Source organism: Monodelphis domestica, chromosome 2, assembly GCF_027887165.1.
Source record: "Monodelphis domestica isolate mMonDom1 chromosome 2, mMonDom1.pri, whole genome shotgun sequence".
NCBI classification, from domain to species: domain Eukaryota; kingdom Metazoa; phylum Chordata; class Mammalia; order Didelphimorphia; family Didelphidae; genus Monodelphis; species Monodelphis domestica.
The window spans coordinates 147203460-147226645 of NC_077228.1; the positions used below are offsets into that span (position 1 = coordinate 147203460).

A 23186-nucleotide genomic window follows, 5' to 3' on the forward strand; every position below is an offset into this window, starting at 1 on the left:
CTCCATTGCTTAACCCTTTCTCTGTATTTTACTTTCTTTCATGATTTTAAGCATATTTTGATGTTTTGTTATTACTACAACCTTCTGTTTTTTTTTGTAGTGTGTTTCATTGATTCCATGTTAAATTAAAGAATATTACACATATTACTATTCAAATATTTCATTTCTCATTTGTTTTCCATTACGTTATCTTCTAGAGAACTCAAAATATCCCCAACCCCCATATCACTCATCCACTGCTAACAACTTAGCAAAGATCATAATCAAAATTTTAAAAAGTAGGTCCACATGTATTATCTAATTTCATTTTTTCATAGTCTTTTGTGATAATTTAGTTAACATTGGAAATGTTTTAATGAGCTAAATTATATATACTTGAGGATAACAGCCTTTCAGAAGTGGCAGACTGACTTCAAGATTTCTCGTCAGTGGATAGAAACCCAAAATACTGAAATATATCTGTACTTTAAATGGTAATATTTTCCCAAAAGAAGACAAGATCTTAGAAATGTATGTGTCATCTATACCATCCAGTTGGTTTCCTAATACTGAGGTATGAGTGTGAAAATATTTGAAACAGAGAAAAGTTGTGATTTATTAAGTAGAGAAGTTGATCAAAAGACCTGGATTCAAATCCTGGTTCTGATGCTTATGTGATTAAGGAAATTCTTTGCCTTTTTAGACCTCAATACTTCAATGAAAAAATGAAAAAAAAAGTTGAATTAGAATACCTCTTTGATCCCTTTGAGCTCTAAAACTACCATCCTATGATTTAATGTGCAATGAGAAAGGACAGTTTATGTTAATCTAACTCTATAAGATAACAATACTTCATCTGAAATTCTGCTTATAGTTCATAGAGAATGAACCTACATTAACTAACTAAACTGTATAGATAGAGATATACATTTTCATGTTATTAATCATATTAATATTAGTCCTACTTATAATAACATCCCTATTTCACAAAAGTCCTAGGAGACAAATTTTCCATTTTGATTCTTTCAAAGTATGGAAGTGATTTGGGGTTTTCAGTGACTATGCCAGAGAAATATAAACCCTGGAACTTTCTACTATGGTATAAAAACTTCAAGTATTATCCTAGAAATAAAACAAATCTATTTCCTAAGGATCAACCTAGTTTATGACAGAGAAGCATATCATCAGTAGGCAAGTCATTCTGTAATGATATTTTTTTTTCCCCTCTGATCATGGCAATACATAAAAAAACAAAACTGGCCTATGTCCAATATGATTGTTTTCTCTTCTGCTGTGAGAGTGGTAGAACACCAGGAAATGGAAAAGATAGTGCTAAAAATCACACAACTCTTTTATAATAAATATACTTATTTTGATTATTGGTACTAAAATAATTTTAATGAGCTCCTTTCCCAGTTACCACGCAGTTACAAACAAGAAGACATTCTGATGAAGGATCTCAATAAAAGCAGTCACAACATTATTGCTGTGTTAACCCAGAAGAAAGAAAGAAGTTATAGCTATTTGGGAAACGGCTTACACCTACCCCTTGCAAGCAAAGAAATGTATTGGCCATGTAGGATTTATTATACCACTAAAGGCAAAATAAATCCCACCCATTCTTGGAATATTTAGTAATCATGGGATTCAAGTAGCAACCATGCCCAGACAACCAGTCCAACTCTGGAATCTCGACATAGTTCTTAGAAGCCATCATCCAGGAAAGCAAAGTAGCCTAACAACTGTTTCTTAGAGGTACTACAGCACAGCCACTGAAGATCAGATTAAAAAAAAAGGTTTTGCCACCAAATAGTGCGTGGCTTTATCAAATGATTCAATCTGACATAACTTAATCTGTGAAAATAACATTAAAGATGATACAATAACATTTGCTTTTACTTGACTTATAGATGAAAACTTCTACTTGTTTTTTTACTAGCACTATTTGCATGCCAAATGCTAATCACAGCACTTTGCACATGGAAAGGGTTAAATAAATGCTTTTCTCATTCATTAATTCTGATTTATGGTTCACTTGTTTTTTCAGTCATTTCTTACTCTTTGTGACCCCATGTAAGGTTTTCCTAGAAAAATACTGGCGATACATGGAAAAGATATTCTTCCATTTCCTTCTCCAGTTTATTTTACAGATGAGGAAACTGAGGAAAACAGGCTTCAATTTTGCCCAGTCATACAGCCAATACATGTCTGAGGTCAGATTTGAATTCTGGTATTCCTGACTCTAGGCCAATTGCCAAAACCTAGCTGCCCACATTCTGATTAAGAGTAGTCAATACAATGCTTGATGAATAATGAAATTATCATAATTCTAAAGCTCATTGTGGTAAATTTCAATAAATCAGAGAGGCATGTTTTCTCTTTCTACTTAAAAGTCAGTATCATTAATTTAGATTGCATATTAATATTCTGTTAATTATCTGTCTCTGTTATAGGGGGAGCCAAGTTGATACCACAACTAAGGCTGGGAAAATCAATGTTGTCAGTACTTAAGTCATGTTCTCAAGGAAATGGGACAAGAAATAGGGGAGAATGAGGATAATAAAATTATAAATGTTCCCTTTTAAGTGTATATGGTATAGAGAATTTTATCTCAAGAAAATAAACTATTTTACAAAAGTGATTCATTTCTTCCAGAAAGCTGATTTTTAAGAAAAATGAAATTGAAAACTGTATAAATTACAATGTTAAGCTTGTCTGAAGAAAAAAAGAGTCTTCAATTTTATCTGCTGCATTGGTTAGTTTTTTTTATATTTTTTTAATTAAAATTCCTTTTTATAGTTGGGTAGGCAGGAAGAAGGGACATTTGAAAATAAATGTGAAAATGTGATATAAAACCAAACGACATTAACAATTTAAAAAGTTTCTGACATAGCTTATTCCACAATTAATTAATTATTCTATATAGTCCAAGAATTTCTAATAACCACTAGAGCAAAGTAATTATAGAACTCTTGATGCTTGTCCCTAATATTTAGCATAGTAGGGTTTCAAGATAGCACAACTGTCCAATATGTGGCATTATCTCACTAGCTAGTATCTTCTAGCTGTTTGGGTAAGGAGAAGTAGAAGACCATCTATCACTCATCCTAACTCTCCTTAGTAAGGACATTTACCCCAAATGGGTTACACAATTAAGGGGTTATTTTCTATATAGGACAGAATCTCTATGATCCACAGATAAGGTGTCCATTGAATGTGACCTGGATTGAGAAGATGCATAAGAAGATTTTTAAATGGGATCAAACCACTATGATATATCAATGAATCAGTAGAACTTATAATAAAAGGTTTTTTTTTATCTTTAGCATTCTAGTTGACCTATTATCTAATGTCTTCACCAGCATTATATGTTACACCTAATTTGATCACAAGCAGTGGCTGTAGTTTTAGCCAGATCATTTAGTGTTTATTTTGACCATTGATTCCTCTTGTTCTTTTCAGTAAGTCATGTAATGGCAGTTTATTCTGACTCTGTCAGAGGAGTCTTTTCTGCCAAAAAAAGATAGAGAATTGGGGGGAGCTTAGTAGACCCATTCATTTCTCTAATGGCAAAGTTATGCAGAAAGATATTTTTTCTTTGCTGAGTATAGAAGCGTTCTCCTTCTCTTCTCTTTTTCTCTGCCAAGAAGTGCAAAACCCATGTGGCTTCTTGTTTAGTAAGAAAAGAAACGTATTGATCTCTGATTAATTGTGTATAGCATGCAACTGATAAAAACTTGTCCAGATTCTCCCTATGACAGATTTTGAGTATTTGAAAGGGATCAAGACAAAACTTATTCTGTACAAAAGGTTAATGCCACTACTCCCAGTGAATAAGGGCTAAGGATACTTTCTAGTGGCCCATCACAAATCACTTCTTTTATTGAACAAATGCTTCTTATGATTCAGTGTCACTGGGGACAGTGCCTTGGTAATGTTTATAAAGGCAACTAGATAGTACAGTGAATAGAAGACTGAACCTGGAGTAAGTGAGACCTAATTGAAATTGTATTTAAAATATTTATTAATTTTATCATGCTAGACAAATCTTTTAATCTCTGTTAGTTTTGCTGATGTGTTATATTTTCTTTCTCCTGCTTTTTATTAAAATATGGGATGGTTCTTTAGGTAGGGAAACAGAGAGGGACATATAAGAAAATAATTGAGATGTCAAAAATATATTAATTTTAAAAATTCCTTAGCTGTTATTCATGTGTTATTTTAATGAGATTAATAAGCATGTATAGGTCACCCATTAGCAATAAATTATTAAAGTGTTATTCAACTCTAATTTCCCTAATATTTTAACACAGTATTATTTTAAAGTAATTGAAATTTCTTATCGTTGGCAATATCACAGTCGGTAGTTTATACATTCTAATTGTTGGAGTGAGGAAAGGAAGTAGAGGGCCACCTCTCCCCCTAACTGTCTCCCTAGACCCATGTGAAAGAGATAATAATATAACCTATTTAGCAGGTTATGAGGATAAAATGAGAAAATAATTGTAAAGCACTTTGCAAACTTTAACTTGTTAAATTCTATCTATAAATATTATTATTATAGATCATCAGTTGAATATGCTGAAAGATAATTCAAAATTTTACTGGGAGGGGGATGTTAGGAGGCTCAGTAGATTGAGAAACAGGCTTAGAGAAGGAAAGTGCTGAGTTCAAATCTAGCCTCAGGCATTAATGTTTTCTCCTTAGGACTTATACCCTCATGAAAATATTTTATTTTCTTCAAATGTATTTTTCCCTTCCTTTTGGCTAAGGCACAAAGAAAATATTCATCTATAGCTATACGAATAACTATAACTATAAAATTATATGTTTATTTATAATATATCAACAATAAAATTATATATAACATACTATATGTTACACATATATAAATATGTATATATATATATATATACATATATATATATTTAACATTGATTTTGTGATTTCATTAGTGGAGAAAATCTCCTAAAGAGGAAACTTGCAGGCCTAGTATTGACTTGGTATTGCCTGGACTAGTGAAAATCTCTCCCTATATATATATATATATATATAAAACTACCAGTTATATGTATGTATATATATATATATATATATATATATATATATATATATATATATATAACCTGCCAGTCACATAGTAAATGTTAGAGCTTGGATTTAAAGTTAGGTCTTCTTAACTCTGAAATGAGAGTTCAATCCCCTATTCTATGCTATGTTAAGTCTCCTTCAGATGCTAAAATCTAATGTTACTATACAAGCAATTTTTTGGAAAAAGAATAATATCCAAGTAATAGAAGTTGGGAAAGAACTAAACACCTGTCTATCTCATTCCCTATGTCCAGAAAAAATTACAATTTTTGTTAATATATGCCACTAAAAAGGTTACTTTGATACTGAAATGTACTTTGGAGTTGATCACAATTTTTTCTTGAAGGCTGTTCTAGCTGAGTGTAAATACTGATGGGTGTATCACCTGGAAATGCTTTCATTATAGTCCTGGCAATGCTTCAAAAGATCACCCTAGCTAAATATGCTGAGAGTCATCTTTAGGAAATGAGGCAAAATTATACCTACATGTAATCTGGGAAAATATTTTGAAAAAATACATTATCCAAAAATAAATAAAGTTATTAGCACCTGAAATGAAAACAAGAAAATGAGGTATCTGGAAACCCATGAAACAAACAAACCAAAAAACCCCTACCAAAATCACCATTAATGAGCATATTTCTAACCCTTCAGTGAAGCCAGCAGCATGATGTAAAAAGGACAAAAAGGTGCTAACAATTACCTAGATTGTAGATCCTTAAAAAATAATAGCTGTTGAACTTAAATGTAAGTTCTTGTCTAGTGAGCAATGAATTCTATATGAAAACTATTGAAGTAGCTGATTTGTATCAGTGTTTATCTGTTTTGTTATAAACAAAACCAGAAAATAATAGAAATTTGCACGTAAATGATAGAATGGTTGACACATTCTACTGAAAGAAGCAAATAAAGGAGTTTGTGGAAATGGTTTTAACATTCTTCCAAAAACAAGAAGCATCATTTCTTGGGCCACCTGGGCAGCTCATGTAAGAGTCTTCATACAGACTAATATTATCTTTTAAAAAGTATTTAATGTGCCCAAATGGGTTGTAGAGGATATGAAGGAAGAAATCTTCCACAAAATACTTGATAAGAGACTCTAAGTTAAATTAACATTCTTAAATACTCAGTGACTTTCAAAAGTTAACATGAGAATGGAGAGTAAAAAGATATATTTTAAAAAATGAAACATGAATAAGAAACCAAAATGTTCTAAGGCATAGAGACCATTGAGACCATTCATGGGAATTATGCAAGGTGAATCCATCATAGAATCAAAAAAGTGAAATTTATTATTATAGTTTTGTTGTTGTTGTTCAAGTCACGTCTGACTCTTTGAACTATGAACCATACTGTCCATGGTATTTTATGGCAAAGATCCTGGAGTCAATGGCTATTTCCTTCTTAAGCTACTCTTTGAGGTTGGATTTGAACTAATATCTTCCAGTCTCCAGATCCGGCATTCAATCTATTGAGTCAACTTAGCTGCCTTGTGATTATATTTTTTAAACCTTACTTTCTGTCATAGAATTGATAAGGGCTGGGCTTTTGGGGTCAGGTGATTTGCCCAGTCTAGGAAGTATCTGAGGCAAGATTAGAATCCAGTTCTCCTGACTTCAGGCCTGGCATTCTATCCACTGTACAACTTAGCTGACCTGTAGTGATTATATTCTAAGAGACAATAAATAACTGATTAGAATTTTAGAAGTCAGTTTTGAATCAGCTGTCTCTGTCCATTAAACAGAGCACTGACTTGCTAAAATAAAAAAATGAAAGAAAAAAAAACATTCGATTTAAAGAATAAAATGAGAAGGTAAAGCATGCAGAGTAAATAACTATAAATTGGCCACTTAAAATGGTTTCTTAATGTAGGAAAAATGGGAAATGAAGAAAAGAACAGTTGACAATATTTTCTAAGCAAATTTAACATATAAGTCAGCTGGCAAACTGAAGAGGCTCAAAAATTCTAAAAATCCCTTTATTAAAACTTGTTCTCTTTTTGACAAGTGAGTGATAAATTGCCCACTTTTTCAACTGACTTATAATATAAATTTTAAAATACAATCTGGTGGGTGGTAGATTTTTGAGCAATCTGTTGTTGTTTAGTTGTTCAGTCATGTCTGATTCTTTGGGACTCCATTGACCATAAAGTCCATGGAGTTTTTCTGGCAAAGATACTGGAGGAGTTTGCCATTTCCTTCTGCAGTAGATTAAGGCATATAGAGTAACTTGCTCAGGGTCACACAGCTAGTAATTGTTGAGTCTGAATTTGAACTCAGGCCTTCAAGACCCTAGGCTTGGTGCTTCTAGTCACTGTGCTACCTAGCTGCCATTATGAACAATATCACCTCATAAAACAATGAAAAGCAATGGAGAGAAAAACAATTTTTTTCTGAAAGCCTGGCAAGAGAATTGATGAAGCTAAGTCATCCCAAGGGCATTTAAGGATGAAGTTAGAATAAGAACAAGTAAGACAAAAAGAAGAAAATATCTGTCAACATTTCTATAACAAATGCTTTTCTCCATTTATGACAAAAGAGCTACCACATTTGGATGCTATCATGGAAGTTCCAATGTGCTGAATGAGTTAGTAAAAATGGAATTAAAGAAAATAACATTAAGAAGTATAGCTAGTCTAGATTGATTGCACCCAGAGGTTTGTGCTAGAGGGGGAAATTTTGAAGGTTTTGCAACACTGATCTTCAAAATAACCAAAAGAGAGGATGTTACAAAGGCTTAAAAATATCTTGGGCTTTAGTATGACATGAAACAGATAAGCAAGAAGGTATCAGTAGCCACTAGTCTATGCAAATTTTTCTATCCTTACAAAATAGTTATGAGAATAATCAACATGAATAAAGAGCAAGCTTGACTTCTGCTTTAGAACATAATACATAGTTTTTTTTTAATCTGATGTCCTATATGAGACCAAATCTTTACTGTCACTTGAGACTGAAGTGCATGGAGAATTCAAGAGCTGGTGAAAATTATTTTCTAAATATAAAAATTACTTACTTTGGTAGGTCAAATTAAACTTACTTAAATCTTCTCTGCCAAAAAAAATTATATATTTACATATCAAATCATTTGTACTACTTAAAATAGAATAATGTAAAAGAATTAAATTTCTCTCTGATTATTAAAAATAATTTACTCTAAATCATTTATTATTCTCATATGCTCAGAGAGAAGTGAGATCTCTTCATGGGGCTTAGAATGTTAGTTCCTTAAGAGAAGAAGCTATTTTTTTGAATTCACTTTGTATTTTCATTGGGTAACATAGTACTTGGCATTTAGTACTTAACAATTACTTGTAGAAGATTGATTGAATGATTGATTACAACATCAACTCTGAGCTCCTAAATCACCCTTCTAGGGTCAAATAAAATAAGCCTAGTCACTCTTTATGAAAATTCTTCCAAGAAATCTGTTATGGTCCTTATATGACTTAGTTTCTCCAGGTGTAACAATCTTAGTTCTTTTATCTGGTTCTTATACGGCACAACTTTAGATTCTCTTATTATTTGGGTGGATATGCTCCATTCAGGTTTAACTCTGAAGCTCAACCTTCTAAATTTATATTGACCTTGTAAAACATCAATAATGCAACTCTCCTGTAAAACTGCTTGTTCAGCGGAGGCTTTAGTGTTTGGATCAATCACTAGCCAGAGGGGCCAAGAAATGGGATCACAAGGATAATACAACAACAACAAAAAAACCCCAACAATAAACAGCTTAGGTACAACTTTTTTCCTGCAAAACAATATCTCCTTGAATTCCTCACATTGTAGCTTCCTAATTTCCATAGTTTGGGATTCTGTTAAAAACAAATTATTTACAAATTTATTTGATTCTTCTCTTCCTTTCATTCCACAGTCAAATCATTGACCAAATTTAGACTATTCCTGTTTTCTTGTCAATTTTCCTGCCCTACACAAGGATTACTCCCCATTTCCATCAGTAGCAGGGAGGATCTCTTACGAGGTATTATCATAATGCTGTTCTGTGGTTTGGGGTAAGATTTTACCTTTCTGTCAGTTTTGATAATTTACAATACACTTTCCAAAACTATATTTTATTTGATCCAAACAACCTCTGTGAGGTAAGCTGAATGTGTATCATTCTATGCATTTTACTGATATGGAAATGGGAGTTCAGAAAAATTTAAGTGTAGAGTCTAGAACCCAGTTCTGAGTCATATTTATACTCAATTGTACTCTTTCTTATTTTTATTATTTACTTATGACCCTACAAATTAAATGTCATTTAGTTGTAATTCAGAAAGGCAAATTGTATTCTACATCTAAAGTGTAAATCACTTTAAAGAATCACCTTCAAAGATTTACAAAATAGCTTTCTGCTATACTGCAAAATGCCATAATGGAAACAATTCTGGACTGAAAAACAAGACATCTGGTTTCTAATTCATATATCCATAACACCTATATTTTTGAAGATTCAAATCAATTACATTAATCAAGTAATCTATATTAAATGAAAAACTTCTTAGAAACACAAAACATGACATGTAAAACATATTACAAATGTGAGAAAAGATGACTACCCATTTCTAAACAGGAAGGTAATGTCTATATCCTTAAGTCTCTTTTGTAATGTTTTACTCTGTTCAGATAAATTTTCTTATTCTTTCCCATTTCTTGCGCTGTTGCTACTTTTGGTGAAATGGTTCTCTCCTATATTAGAAAGTCTCAGTTTTCCAGATTGTAAGTAGCATGATTCAAGTAGTATATATTTTTTTCAAATGTTACCTCTACTTAAACATTCACATTGAATTAAATAGGATAGAAAAGAATGTCTTCTACTCCTTGTCCTTTTGCTTGATAAATTTTTGCAAAAATGATATACTTTTGATAGTTTTCCCAGCTAAATGAGAGTTCATAGGCGACTGTGAGTTCAAATCTAGCCTCAGGCACTAACTGCAAGCCTCTGGGTAAGTTTCTTAACCTTAGTTTCCTCATCTGCAAAATGGGGATAATCACCTCCCAGGACTGTTGTAAGGATCAAATAAGATACTATTTGAAAAACAAGTTGCAAACTATGAATCAAATGCCCATTACAATAATAATAATAATAATAATAATTAGTGTTAAAGATTATTCTTATTACTATATATAACTCATCGACTTGACATTGTGAGGAAAGAATCTAATATGTCACATGTGCTCAGTGAAAGCACTTACAAAAGTATAAATTTACACTTAGTATTCAGGAAGTTTTGGTGGAAGAGGTTGACAATCAGAGACCCTAACTATAAAAGGGACAAGTTTTTTTCTTTTTAGAACAAGGTCTTTTAAGGTTTAAACAAACAGGCTTAGCTAAATGTTCATTCCTTTCTAATTTTCAATCAAAACTGGGAAGAGGAGTGCCAAAAATGCTTTGTGAAATGAGTAGTTCTTGTGAAGTTTTCAGTTTAAAGTTCATTAACTTAGATGTTTCATGGTAGGTCACACTTTCAGAGAAAGACATATTGATTACTATCTATAATCAATAGATTTCCAGGTTAAAAATTCAAGGACATAGCCACAGAACAAATGCACTCTTGAGAGAGAAATGTGTATTAACTAAATGATAGATCATTTGAAGAGTATAAATGAAGTTTCCCCCCCTCCTGTTCCTTCCATCCTTCCTCTCTCTCTGTCCCTCCATCTTTTTCTGTCTCTGTCTCTTTCTCATTGTCTGTATCTGTCTGTCTCTTTCTAACTGAGGTTCTTCTTCATATATATATATTCTTTTTTTCCCCTAGAGTCTGAACTATTTAGCCATGAAATCCTAATTAGATACATTCTATTTGTTGTACTTTATCAATATTAGTAAGGGCATGATGTAATTGTTTAGAGTTTTGCAAAGACATTCCATGTCACTTCAGTGTTAATACCAGGCTGGAGCCTTCCTTGTCTACTTGCATAAGCTGGATAAACACAGACCTGTATGCTTTCTTCTCATCTCAGGATACTTATTCAGAGAGATCCTGGAAAATATGCCTATTGTGAGCTAAACATTTCACTTTTCATTTTATCCATGTGCCAGAAATCCATTCCTTGGATAAACACTTTACAAACTGACACTCTAAAAGTCACTAAACATGATAAAGAGAGTGTACATCATTTCAGGACTGATTAAATATTTTCTCTCCCATGACAAATGAACAGTTACAAACTATATGGAGTCTTTGGAACCAGCATTCCATTTTTGTCTTTATTTTGTATGAAAGATTAATTTTCCATTTCAACTCATCTGTTATGCAATCCTAGCTTTGGTAAAGCTCCACTCATGCATTTCAGCCCAAATACTATTTATTTTTTAAAGTATGTGGAATAGTACTTTGTTTTGGAGTTATGTCATAAATGTGCTTTACCTTACACCACCCCTGGCATTTATAGTGTCATTTCCTAAATGTCTCATTTTTAGTGCTAGCTCCATCCTCAAACCACTTCAGATTTATTTATTTGTGTAATTTCTTTATCTTTCATAATATTAGATATTTATTGAGGGCAAGGACTATTTCATTTTTATCTCTTTTATCTTCAGTGTCTTGCACCATATCCTGCCTATGGAAGGTTCTTAGTAGATGTTAGATTCTCTTCTTTTTGTAAAGTCAGAAAGGGTTTAGAGAAAAATAGATATGTAGTTAATTTGGAGTCTATGAAATTAAAATAATATGATTAGCTATATTTAGCAGATTTAAGATACATACATGCTAAACTGTAATCTGAAAAAAAAATTTAAACAATGAAATTAGTTAGGTTTCTTCCCACTTAACTCATCCATTTACTTTGTACAACTTGGTTTGTTTTTTATTTATCCAGTTTACTCACATACTATTTCATAAAAAATAGTATGTATAAAGGGATTAAATATATGTTTAACCTATTACCTTTAAAAATATCTTTAAACATTTTAAAATATATTAATACATCATAAGAGAGGCCAATACACATGTGTGGGTCTCTAGACAATAAATACTTTAATTCCTAAACCAATTTGGAAAAGATTCTGAGAAAGAAACATACAATGAAAAACTAGAAAATGGAAGGGCATAAGAAAGAGGATAATGAGGAGAATATGTAGTAGAAAAATATTTTTATGTAATTAAACAATCCTTTGGTGTTTTATAGGTATATTATATCTATTTTCGTTATTAATCCCATTTCACAGGAATTATCAATATATCACTACAAAATTTCAAAACCTCACTGTAACAGCATAGCTACTTAAACATTTTTTTCTGTGGAATCTGTTTCCTAATATTGTCTCTAATAACAACATGCTTGTATAGACTTAATGAGGTATGAATTATATTCTTCTACCTTGAGTTCTCATATTGATTTTTCTATGTGACTATATTATTGTAAAAATGGATTTAACCAAGGGAAAAGGACATATATGTGCACAAATATTTGTAGTTGCTTTTTTGTTGTGGTGGTAAAAATTGGAAATTGAGGGAATTTCCTTTAATTGGGGAATGGTTGCACAAGCAATATTATATGATTGTGATGGAATACCATCATGCTATAAGAGCAGTTAAGTTGTGCAATGGATAAAATGCCAAGTCTGGAGTTAGGAAAACATTTTTCTGAGTTCAAATTTGTCCTCAAACTTTTACTAGCTGTTCAATTCTGGGCAAGTTACTTTACTGTTTGCCTCAGCTTCTTCATCTGTAAAATGACTTGAAGAAGGATGTGGTAAGTTCCAGGATCTTTGTCATTAAAACCTCAAAACTGGATCAGAAGGAGTGAAACATGACTGAACAACAACAAAAGAAAATACGATGATGAAGACAAATTCAGAAAAACCTGGGAAGACTTAAATGAATTTATGCAAAGTGAAATGAGAAGAATCAGGAACACTTGTACACAATAATAGCCATATTGTAATTATGATCCACTGTGAAAGACTTTGCTACTTTGATCAAGAAAATAAGCCAAGACAATTCCAAAGGATCTGTAATGAAAAATGTTATCCACTTCCAGCGTGAAAACTGAGGGACTCTGACTATGGATTGGAGCAAACTATTTTTGACTTTGCTCATGTTTTTTGCTTTTTGTTGTTGTTTTATTTTGCAATATGGCTAATGTGGAAAAATGCCTCATATGAGTTCACATGCATAATTAATATCATATTGATTGCCTTCTTAAGAGTCAGAGGAGGCAAGAGGGAGGAAAGAATTTGGAACTTATTTTTAAAACATGAATGTTAAAAAAATAATGAAAGAAAAGAACACAACTGGTAAGTCATAGAACTGGGATTCTAGTTCTAACTTTCTGACTCCAAATCCAGCTAGAATTGCATGTATTTGAGTGGTTGTAACTATTATAAAATGGTACTTAAAGTTTTAAAATAACTCAAAATAAGAATTTTAGAATCAACCTCAAAAGTGACTCCAGTCAAGAAAATCTAAATAATAGCCTAAAGCAATAAATAAGTAAATATATAGATAAAAGCCTTTCTCTATCCATTCAGACAATTCTTCAGCTTCTACCTGATTGTTTTCATTAAAGAAGAGTTCCTTCATTTTTTAGGAATGCTACCCTGTTAGATAGCTCCATTGGTTATAAAGTTTTCCTTTACAATGAGTCAAATTTTTTTGCCTATATCTTCTGACTTAGTTCTACTTTCTAAAGTTATAATGACAATTACCAAGTCTAATGCTCCTTGTGTTCTCCAGTTTCACCAATGCTGTTCAAAATATGGTCCTTACGGTTAAACATGAAACTTAGGCTGACAGGTAGTAATGCAGGACAATTGCCTATCTTGGATTTGACACTTAATTGCAGAGATATAAAATGAAATGGAATTAGCTTTGTGAGCACATTCATGGTGCTCTTAAACTAAACTTACAGTCAAGTAAATTCCTTTTATTTCACATGATAGATATGGAATCACAAATCTGGAGTTAGAAGAGAAATGAAGAGGCCATCTACTCCAATCTTCTCATTTTATATTTGAGGAAAAGTGAAGCCCAGACTATTTAAATGAGATTTTTCAATATCATGCAGGCAGACAATGTCACTGGCTTGAATTGCTTTAGAATTTTCTCCATAAACCAGTACTAAAAATGTATAGTTCCCTCAGGGCTCCATGATAAAACACTTCAAAACACTGAGCCTAAGCATTTTGGTTAGTCCTCCTGCTTCAAGTTTCCCCTACTCTAATCCATCATCCAAGCAACTGCCAAAATGATTTTCCTAAAACAAGCCTGGTTATTTCACAACACACTTTCCCCACAATAAACCCCAGTGGATCGCTATTGCCTTTAGATGAAATATATAGTCTTATATTATTTAAAGTCCTCTGGACGCTCCCTGTCTTTTCAGTGTTATTACACTTTATTCCTCTCCATATACTTTACTAACCAGGTATACTGATACACTTGCAATTCTTTAATAGAACATCTCCTGTCTCTGGATCCTTGTTTGGTTACTTCCCATTCATACAAGATTCTCCATACTCTCCTCTATCACTCTGGAATCTCACGTAGACTTCATGATTGCTTCAAGGCTTAGCTCAAATACCATATTCTTGAGGAGGCTTTTTATAGACTTTCTACTGATAGTACTTTTCTGCTATTAATACCTCTCTACTTTGGTATGTATCTTGTATATAATGAGTTCCCTAACTTGTCTTTCTCTTTAGAATGTGAGATCTTTGAGAATGGGAACTGTTTTTGCCTTTCATAGTATTTCCAGAATTTAGCATAATGTATATCACATATATAAATAATTTTTGATAGACTAAATATTATTTAATTTTTCTTCAAAGATCCCTAATTTGTAATGAGGGCTCACTTAATGTTTGCAACCTTTTTCTGCTATAGTAATTTTATTATGTGACAAAAAAAATCTTCATGGTCACTCAAATAGTCTTATGATGAATCTCTTCAAATTTCAGTTAGATAGACAAGCACATGATAGATAAATGATATTAAAATCCTCTTTAGATTTGCCAAGTCTGCCAGATGGTTTTTTTTTTCTGATGGTTCAAATTTTATTGAACTTTAAAGTTTACAGAATTCTTTCACCTCAACAAATCTGGAAGACAGGTAGTCTAATATGTATTATCTCCATCTGACAGATAGTGAAATGGAGGGGTTAACAAAGGTAGGATGTAGTAATGCCTGGGAGAAAGGGAGTACCAGATTCAGTATTCTTTATATTAAGGATCCAAAAGAGAACATTTAAATTACTAATTAACTAGTTGCTACAACTCACCTGACTATTTGATTATAGATAGTTTGACTTGATTTGATCAATGCTGCCCAATCACCAAGAACCAAGAAGGGGATGGGAAGATTGTGAATTCCCAGGACTTCCCCTCTAAGGGGGACTCCCATTCCTGAGCAACAATAATATAATATTTCAATTTGTTATTGACTTTTTGAATATATTATTTCATGAGTGTCTTACAAATATGAATTTACTACTCACACTGATGGATTTTCATAAGAATTTCTGAGACATTAATCATGATGGATGGGACCTCCATATATTCTCAAAACCCAGATATAAGTATACACATATAAATATTAATTTTATCTGCTTTTCTTTTACAAATTAGATGTAAGTTAAGAAGCTACATTGTCCAACCCATACCTGAAAAAAAAAAGAACCCAGCCTACTATATCCTCAAGAAGTTGTAAAGTAGTCTTTGCTTGAATATCTCTACTGAAAAGGAACTCATTTCCTCCTAAAATGGGCTGTCACTCTTATAGATAGCTCCAATTGTTAGGACAATTTTTCTTACATGCACTCTGGAATACAATTGCAATTTTCACCAGTGCATCTAGAATGCTTCTCTAAGACCAACCAGAATGAGTCTGATGCTTTTTTTTGATAGTCTTTAAAAAACAAAAGTCAGTTATAATGTTTGTTCTAAGCACTCTATTTTCTAGTTTAACAACCCCATTTCCTTAAATGGAACCTTATGTGGCACAATTTTCAGGACCTTGAAATCATCTATCTCTTTAAGTTCCCCAGCTGATCAATATTCTTCTTAAAATATGGCAGTTAAAACAGTCCACAATTCTTCAGGTACAGTTAAATGAACTTAAATTATTATGATTAACTAAATGGAAGGAAGTCTGAGTTAGTATTTAAGATATCTCTAAAGAATGTATTGTAAAATCATAATTTTAGTGAACAGATTTAACAATCAGAAAAGCTGACAAGTCTGCTATATAATACATATATGCCTTATTTTCTCTTTTCATAATATGGAATGCATAGAAAATATATTGTTAAAATGTTATTTAAATCATGGTTATCTCCCTCCTTAAAATGATCTTTAAATTATGTTTTTAGTTACTATATTCTTCAGAAATAGTAATGTAAGAGGGGTCATAAGTTTTCACTTGAGATCAGAAGTTATCTATCTAGTCAGCTTGATGAGATTGTAGAGGACTGACAAATGTTTAGAGGGAAATGTTATTTCTCATAGAATGTGGGTATGCGTATGCACACTGGCTCTCAATAGCTAAGAATCAACCATATTTCCAAATTTTTTTAAATAGGCTAACACTTAAACTTAATTTTCCTTTCTACTTGCATAAATATATTGTAGCATTATAGCATGTACATGAATTTTATGGGTAGAAGAAAAAAAAGGCTGTGCTGATATGTAATTGTCCTCTCCCTTGAACAGATTTCAGAATTTCATTCTGAAGTTCAGTAAGAATATCACATGTTTTTCCAGCTAGTCTGAAAAGGCAGTTTCTAGAACTCAAGTTCCTGGATACATTTCTATTGCCATTAAAAAAAAAACTTATTTTCTGACTCAGGATTAATACTGAGTATTGATTCCAAGGCAGAAGGGTGGTAATGAGTAGGCAATTGGGGTTAAGTGGCTTGCCCAAAGTCACACAATTAGCAAGTGTCTGAATCCAGATTTGAATCCAGAACCTCCCATCCTAGGGCACTCAATACACTGAGTCATCTAATCTTTCTTCTATTGCTATTTCTTATAACTGTGGTAGTGATAGGTGTCCAGATGAAGTCTGTGGCAAAGCCAGAGCCACTTGGCCCAAGTTTTGTTTGATGTCTCATGAGGGAGTCCAAGTTCAAAAGTTCCTGACTTTAAGGGTTTGAATACCAGATTCTCCAGACAGAGACATTGATTTCCTGATATACTGAGCTCTTTGGAGCAAGGAGTGGGACACCAGTGAGTTTGTCTGACAAGGCAGTTCTAATGTGAAGAGCAGTGCTTGTTTAGCAATCTCCAAAGGGATTTCATTTCCAGAGGAATTCTAAGCCCCAAAGAAGCGTTCAGTACTTTGGGGCGAGTCCCTCTGCATTACTTTATGGGAAAGGGAGACACACTGGAATAGCAAAGTTTCTCTGATGGCAATCCAATATGCATTTTCCTTCTGAAGTATGCTGATGCTTATTTCAGTGACTTACATGTTTCTGTATTTAGTCAGATTCTCTGAACAGCATGTGAAAGCAATGATCTAAAAAGAAACTAATTATTTAGAGGCATCTCCCAGAATTGGACTCAGTTTATGTAACCTCAGAGCCTTTAAGGAGGAAAAGGGGGAAGCTTGGGCTATGGTTTTATACAACCAAGGCAAATTCTGTCCCATTTCCCAATGAGTTAGATTTTTCTGTAAACTTATTTTCTTAGCAAAAAATACTAGAGTGGGAGTTGGCTGGGAGGCTCAGTGGATTGAGAGCATAGAGACAGGAGTTTCTCGGTTCAAATCTGTTCTTGGACACTTCTTAGCTGGGAAAGTCACCTAACCCCCATTGCCTAGCCTTTACCACTCTTCTGCCTTGCAATAGAAACACAGTATTGATTCCAAGACAGAAGATAAGGCTTAAAAAATTACTGGAGTGGTTTGCCATTTCTTCATTTTATAGATGAGGAAACTGAGGCAAACAGGGATTAAATAACTTGCCCAGAGTCACACAGCCAGAATCTAAAGTCAGATTTGAATTCCAGAAGATGAGTCTTTCTAGCTACAGGGCCAGAACTTTATCCATTACTTCACCTAGCTTCCCCCAATAAACATAATTTCACCTTCTCCCAATTCAGGAATTGATTATTTGATAGCTAATTTGAGAGTACCAAAAAAAGAACATGTGGTCTTAAAGATGAATATTATCTAATTATGAAAAATTCATACAAAATCATCTTATTTTGTTTTTGATCACATTAAAATACTAGCAGAAAATGATAATGGTTCCAGCATAGCATTTCTGAATTTGGCAAGCTATTCAACAAAGCCATTCAAGATATCCTTATGAGTAAGATGGTGCAGTATAGTCTGTTTGATTGTAACTGGTTCTGCATCTTTAGTCAAATATTCTTATACATATAATTGATAGCAACTGAGAAAGTAAAAGTTTTTCACCTGTTGGGGATATTTCAGAGAAGATCATACATAGAGTAGGAGGTTGGACTGGGCCTTTCTAATGCTGACCCTTTGAATATACTGTGAACTTTTAAAGAACTTTTGGAAATATCCTCTTTTCTCAAATAATACATTTTAGGGTTTACTAACTCCTGCTATTAACATCCTTTCACAAACAAAAATCTCTATCACCCATTCCCCATGTAAGATCCTACTTATTGTGCTTTTTCTGTCTTTAATTGAGGTAGTCAATTATTAAGATTACATGAAATTTCTTAAATAAATTTCTACAATATTGAATATTCAAGCCAGTTCTATGCTCACAATGAAGATAGGAGATAGGCTGTTGGAATCATATACAAGTCAGAATGTTATCTCAAGTCTGGTTAGTTTTCTGGATTAAGAAAATGAAACAAGAGGAACAAACAGAAGCATGAGAAATGATGGATTGTCCATCAGATGTCAACTTACCTTCATATCTGAAACTCTAAAACCAACTCAAAAAATCCTACATTTTCCTCATGTGATCAAGGATGCAATTTTGCCACCATCCTTTCTTATCCCTCTTCACCTATGTGAAAAGCTTAGAACATCCCAAAGGCCAGATCCTTTACTCACGTGTCAGCTGGCCTGTTTTCTGCTGATTTCATTTTTCCCATTTGCTGTTTTCTGAATGTCTGCTCTGACAATGAAGCACTGAACTAGATTCACAGCATTGGTTAGATCTGGTGTTATCATTCCATTGTTTTTTAGGTATGTCTGACTCTTCATAACCCTATGTGAGGCTTTCTTGGGAGAGATAATGGAATTTTTTGGCATTTCCTTCTTCAGGTCATTTTACACCTGAGGAAACTGAGGCAAGCAGGGTTAAGTGACTTGTCCAGGGTTACTCAGTGAGTAAGGTTCTTGAGGTCAGATTTTAATAAAAAAAAGGCGAGCCTTCCTGACTTCTGTCCACTGCACCATCTAGCTGCCCCTACATATGGCATTGTTATCCTGTTCTAGCAAAGGGCATAAAAATAAAATTCTACATTAATAATGTACATTTAAATGCAGTATTTATTAGTTTAATTCTTAAATTGTTTTTTTTTTAATGACCAATATTCTTAGTGGGTTACTTTGGATGAAATGTCCTGTGTCATGGACACACTGAGCACATCTGACACCAAGCACTTTGCAAATGTGTTCTGAAGTGAGATATTTTATGGTATCATGGCAGGTCCTCTCACCATTTATGAGCTGCTGTCAATGAATGCTCCTCAGCTTCCTGGTCAATTTTTGCTGCAAACACAGAAGGAAAAAAGATAGTATAAATGCTAAATTTGAACAATATCTCAGGGAGAATATGATATAAGATTATTATATCATACCATTTAGTAATATAACTCATTTTAAATCTAATAGTTACCTATTTGTAAACAACTTCAGATAACTTAAAACATCCTACAGATATTTTTAACCCTTGTATTCTCCTCTCTCATACTTTATTTCTCTGTGATTTCACTTGTGCACATACTTTGTCAACCAAAACAAATCACTGTTATAACTTGGCTGGAAAGTGATAAGAGATTTTATGACCAAAAAAATCTATCTCAAAGACAATCAGGTCTTCTCTAAGTTCCCTGGACAAGAGATGCTTTGAGTTCTTGTCAAGGCCAGTACTCGAGTCCTTGTAATGTACTGGAATCTGTAAGAACTTGGGCTCTACTGGCATACACATGCATAGACTCCAAGGACCCATGTTCTCCATTTCATGTAGAGGCATCAAAATAGGACTTCAGTAGTGAAAATGTAAATATAATGGACACATATTTAAAAGTTTGTAGCTCTGATTGCTCTAAATTAGGTATAAGTTTATGTTCTATGTGTCTTTTAAGATCCTCAAAATAATTATTACTTTATTTTGTATTATTTGTTTATATCTATATCGGTATGTTGTGTAAACATAATCTTGTGTTATTCCTACAGAAAAACTGCAGGAGATTTTTATAAAGAAGGCAGAAATAAAATAAACAAAAAACATGAATATGAAATGAACATGAGATTTAATTATCATGTTGAGGCCCTATTTATTTAGAGATATAATATGGCTGTAGCTAAGGCAACACAAGGTTTTTAGATAGCTTTATAGAGAATCATAGAATTTGATTTATAAGGGACTCAGGAAGACATAGAGTCCAGTCTTTGCCTCAATCACAAACTATCTACAATATTCTCAACAAATGGTAGGTAATCTAGACTTTGTTCAAAAACCTCCAGTCATAGGGAATCATACTTTAATAAAGTCCATTTCATTTCAGATGGACAGTTCTACTTGATGGGAATTTATCCATTTTTAAAAAAATTAATGAAACTAGCATAAGAAAAATTTAATTTTTTCTGTAAAAAACTTGAATTAATATGAATTCCCATTAACTTTGAAAACAAGTTGATTGATTGAAGATATTACATCACAAAAGCAGCTGGGAAAAGCAGCATGAACTCAGTCAGTCATGATTAAGATTTTTAAATAACAAAAATTCACAAACAGAGTTTATAACTTGAGGTGTATGGAAGAATGTCAACATTTACCTCAAATGAACACCCCACCCAAAAAAATAATTTCATCGCCATATTGCTAATAGGAAGAATGTCAAAGTTTCATTGCCATTTTCAAATTATCTTAAAAGATACAATTTAAAAGACACACAGCACAAATTATAAGAATCAAAAGCAAAAGGTACAGTGACAATGGGAAAAATTAATATCCACAAAGGAATTTTCTTTCTGTCTGATTATTCCACTTGGATTATAATAATGTGACTTACAATTAGAGGAATGTAGGAACAGAATAGAGATGGTAAAAATAATAAAAACAATAATTACATAGTTGGAGATATGTACAGAGAAACCTTTTTCTCTGTGACTTTCGAAGGTGTCTCTATCACTACTTAAAACACAAAAGTACAGCTTGGACTGGTTAATGTTTTACAGCCCCAAGACAGTGGTTTTCAAATGTCTGTACAGTATCTGCAATGTCATAACTGAGTGTCATACTTATACTATTTGCCAGAATTGCTAAAATTTGACAGGATCATTTGAGCTGGCGGCACAGATTTTCCCAGCCCCCAGACCAACATACACTTTGCACATGAAATGGTTTATATAAACCTACAGGTCAATTGTTTACCATATTAAAAATGGGACAAATGTTCCATGATTTATTATTTGAAAGAGTTTCAGCAAGAACACCCTGCTCCATAAAATTTTGCTCTGGGCTTCTTGGCAAAAAGAAAAATTTCCATCCAGAAGCAACTCTGTAAATACAAAAAAGTTGCTTAAATTCACACACACTAAAAACAAGCGCAGACTATCTTCAGGAAATTCTTTAAAATGTTATCAAATTTAGTTTATAAAATCAAAGATTCAGACTTAGTTTGGAAAAAAGAGATGTCTTATGCTAATTAAGATGGATTTTTTTTATAGAAATCATTGACCTGATATTCATATCTACAACTTTAGGTTTTGTTTCCTTAGTATATGATACCAATCTTTTAAATTTTTTTTCAAATATGTGTTCATTGTTGTCAGACAGAATAATAATAATACTGGGATTTTCTGAAACTATTTTATAAAAGATAGATATAATATTCAACTAAACAACTTTCAATCACTGTGAGGTCCCTTTAGATAATGTTCTTGCTAATTTACCAGTGAAAGTGATAATTTTTTGAGGGGAATGGGGTGGAGGAGGTATGAGAGGAAGTAAATGATTTCATCCTCAAAGCTACTTTCAATATTTAAAATGAACTTTTGTAATCAATTGTTTATTTAAGTTACCTGAATGAGTCAAAGTGAAGACAAATGAAAATAAAACACTTATACATGGTTATATATGTACCTGTGATTCTGCCATTTAAAAAAACTGTTTTTAACAAACATCAAAGCTCATATGGTCTAGATCTGAGATGCCAAACCACATGTAAGCCACATGCCTACAAAACTCCCAAGTACAATCTGAAGCATATTAAAATGGAAGTGGGAAAAGTTTAATAAAAAAAATAGAAAAATAACATAAACCATAGATAATGTTAGTTTGTGGTTTTCTAAATTAATAGGTGGGCCTTAGAAATTTGTTTCTATTTGAATTTAACACCACTACTTTTGACCATTTTCAATACCTAATGAATCTAATTGAATAATAGTAATGTTTTAAAATATTAGTAGTCTGTTCCTGGTTCCTTCCTACCTTTTCAGATTTCTTACATTTTACTTTGTTCCAATTACCCTGTAATGCAGCTATACTGAGACATAATAGATAACATGAGAATTTGTTTCTTTGGGTTAAACATATTTATCATAATTTGTTACTTGTAATTCCTTGAACACAATACTACATCTACCAACCTTGTGACTTTGTTCTGGCTTTTCCCCTTGCTTGGAATGCTCTGCCCTCTCAAATCTGCCCCTTTCTTTAATACCTAAGTCAAATACGACCTTCTGTAGGAGGCCTTTTCTAGGTGCTAGTGCTATACTTGGTGATAGCATTTAATTAAATTTGTTCGTGTTGATTTCTCTTTATTAAAACAAAATATTAAGAATAATGGAGGGGCCAAAACAAAATTATTAAAAATCTGAATTATAAAACATGTTAAAATAAATATTTATGCCAAAATGACTTAAAGCCTTTCAAACTAGACTAACAACAAATTTTAGTGGAAGTTTTTGATAACCTGATTAATGAATATATTAGGATTTTAAATTAGCATAT

The 23186-nt window shown here is 32.6% G+C and overlaps 1 protein-coding gene across 4 annotated transcripts in view; it reads right to left on the reverse strand.

Moving 5' to 3' along the window:
• FMN2 (formin 2) overlaps nt 1-23186 on the reverse strand; it is a 473310-nt gene that overhangs the window by 76843 nt on the left and 373281 nt on the right. For all 4 annotated transcript variants that reach the window (XM_056816081.1, XM_056816082.1, XM_056816079.1 and 1 more), the window contains one exon: nt 19666-19717. In XM_056816081.1, the coding sequence (XP_056672059.1) occupies nt 19666-19717 (52 nt within the window). The remainder of the gene's footprint in view (nt 1-19665; nt 19718-23186) is intronic.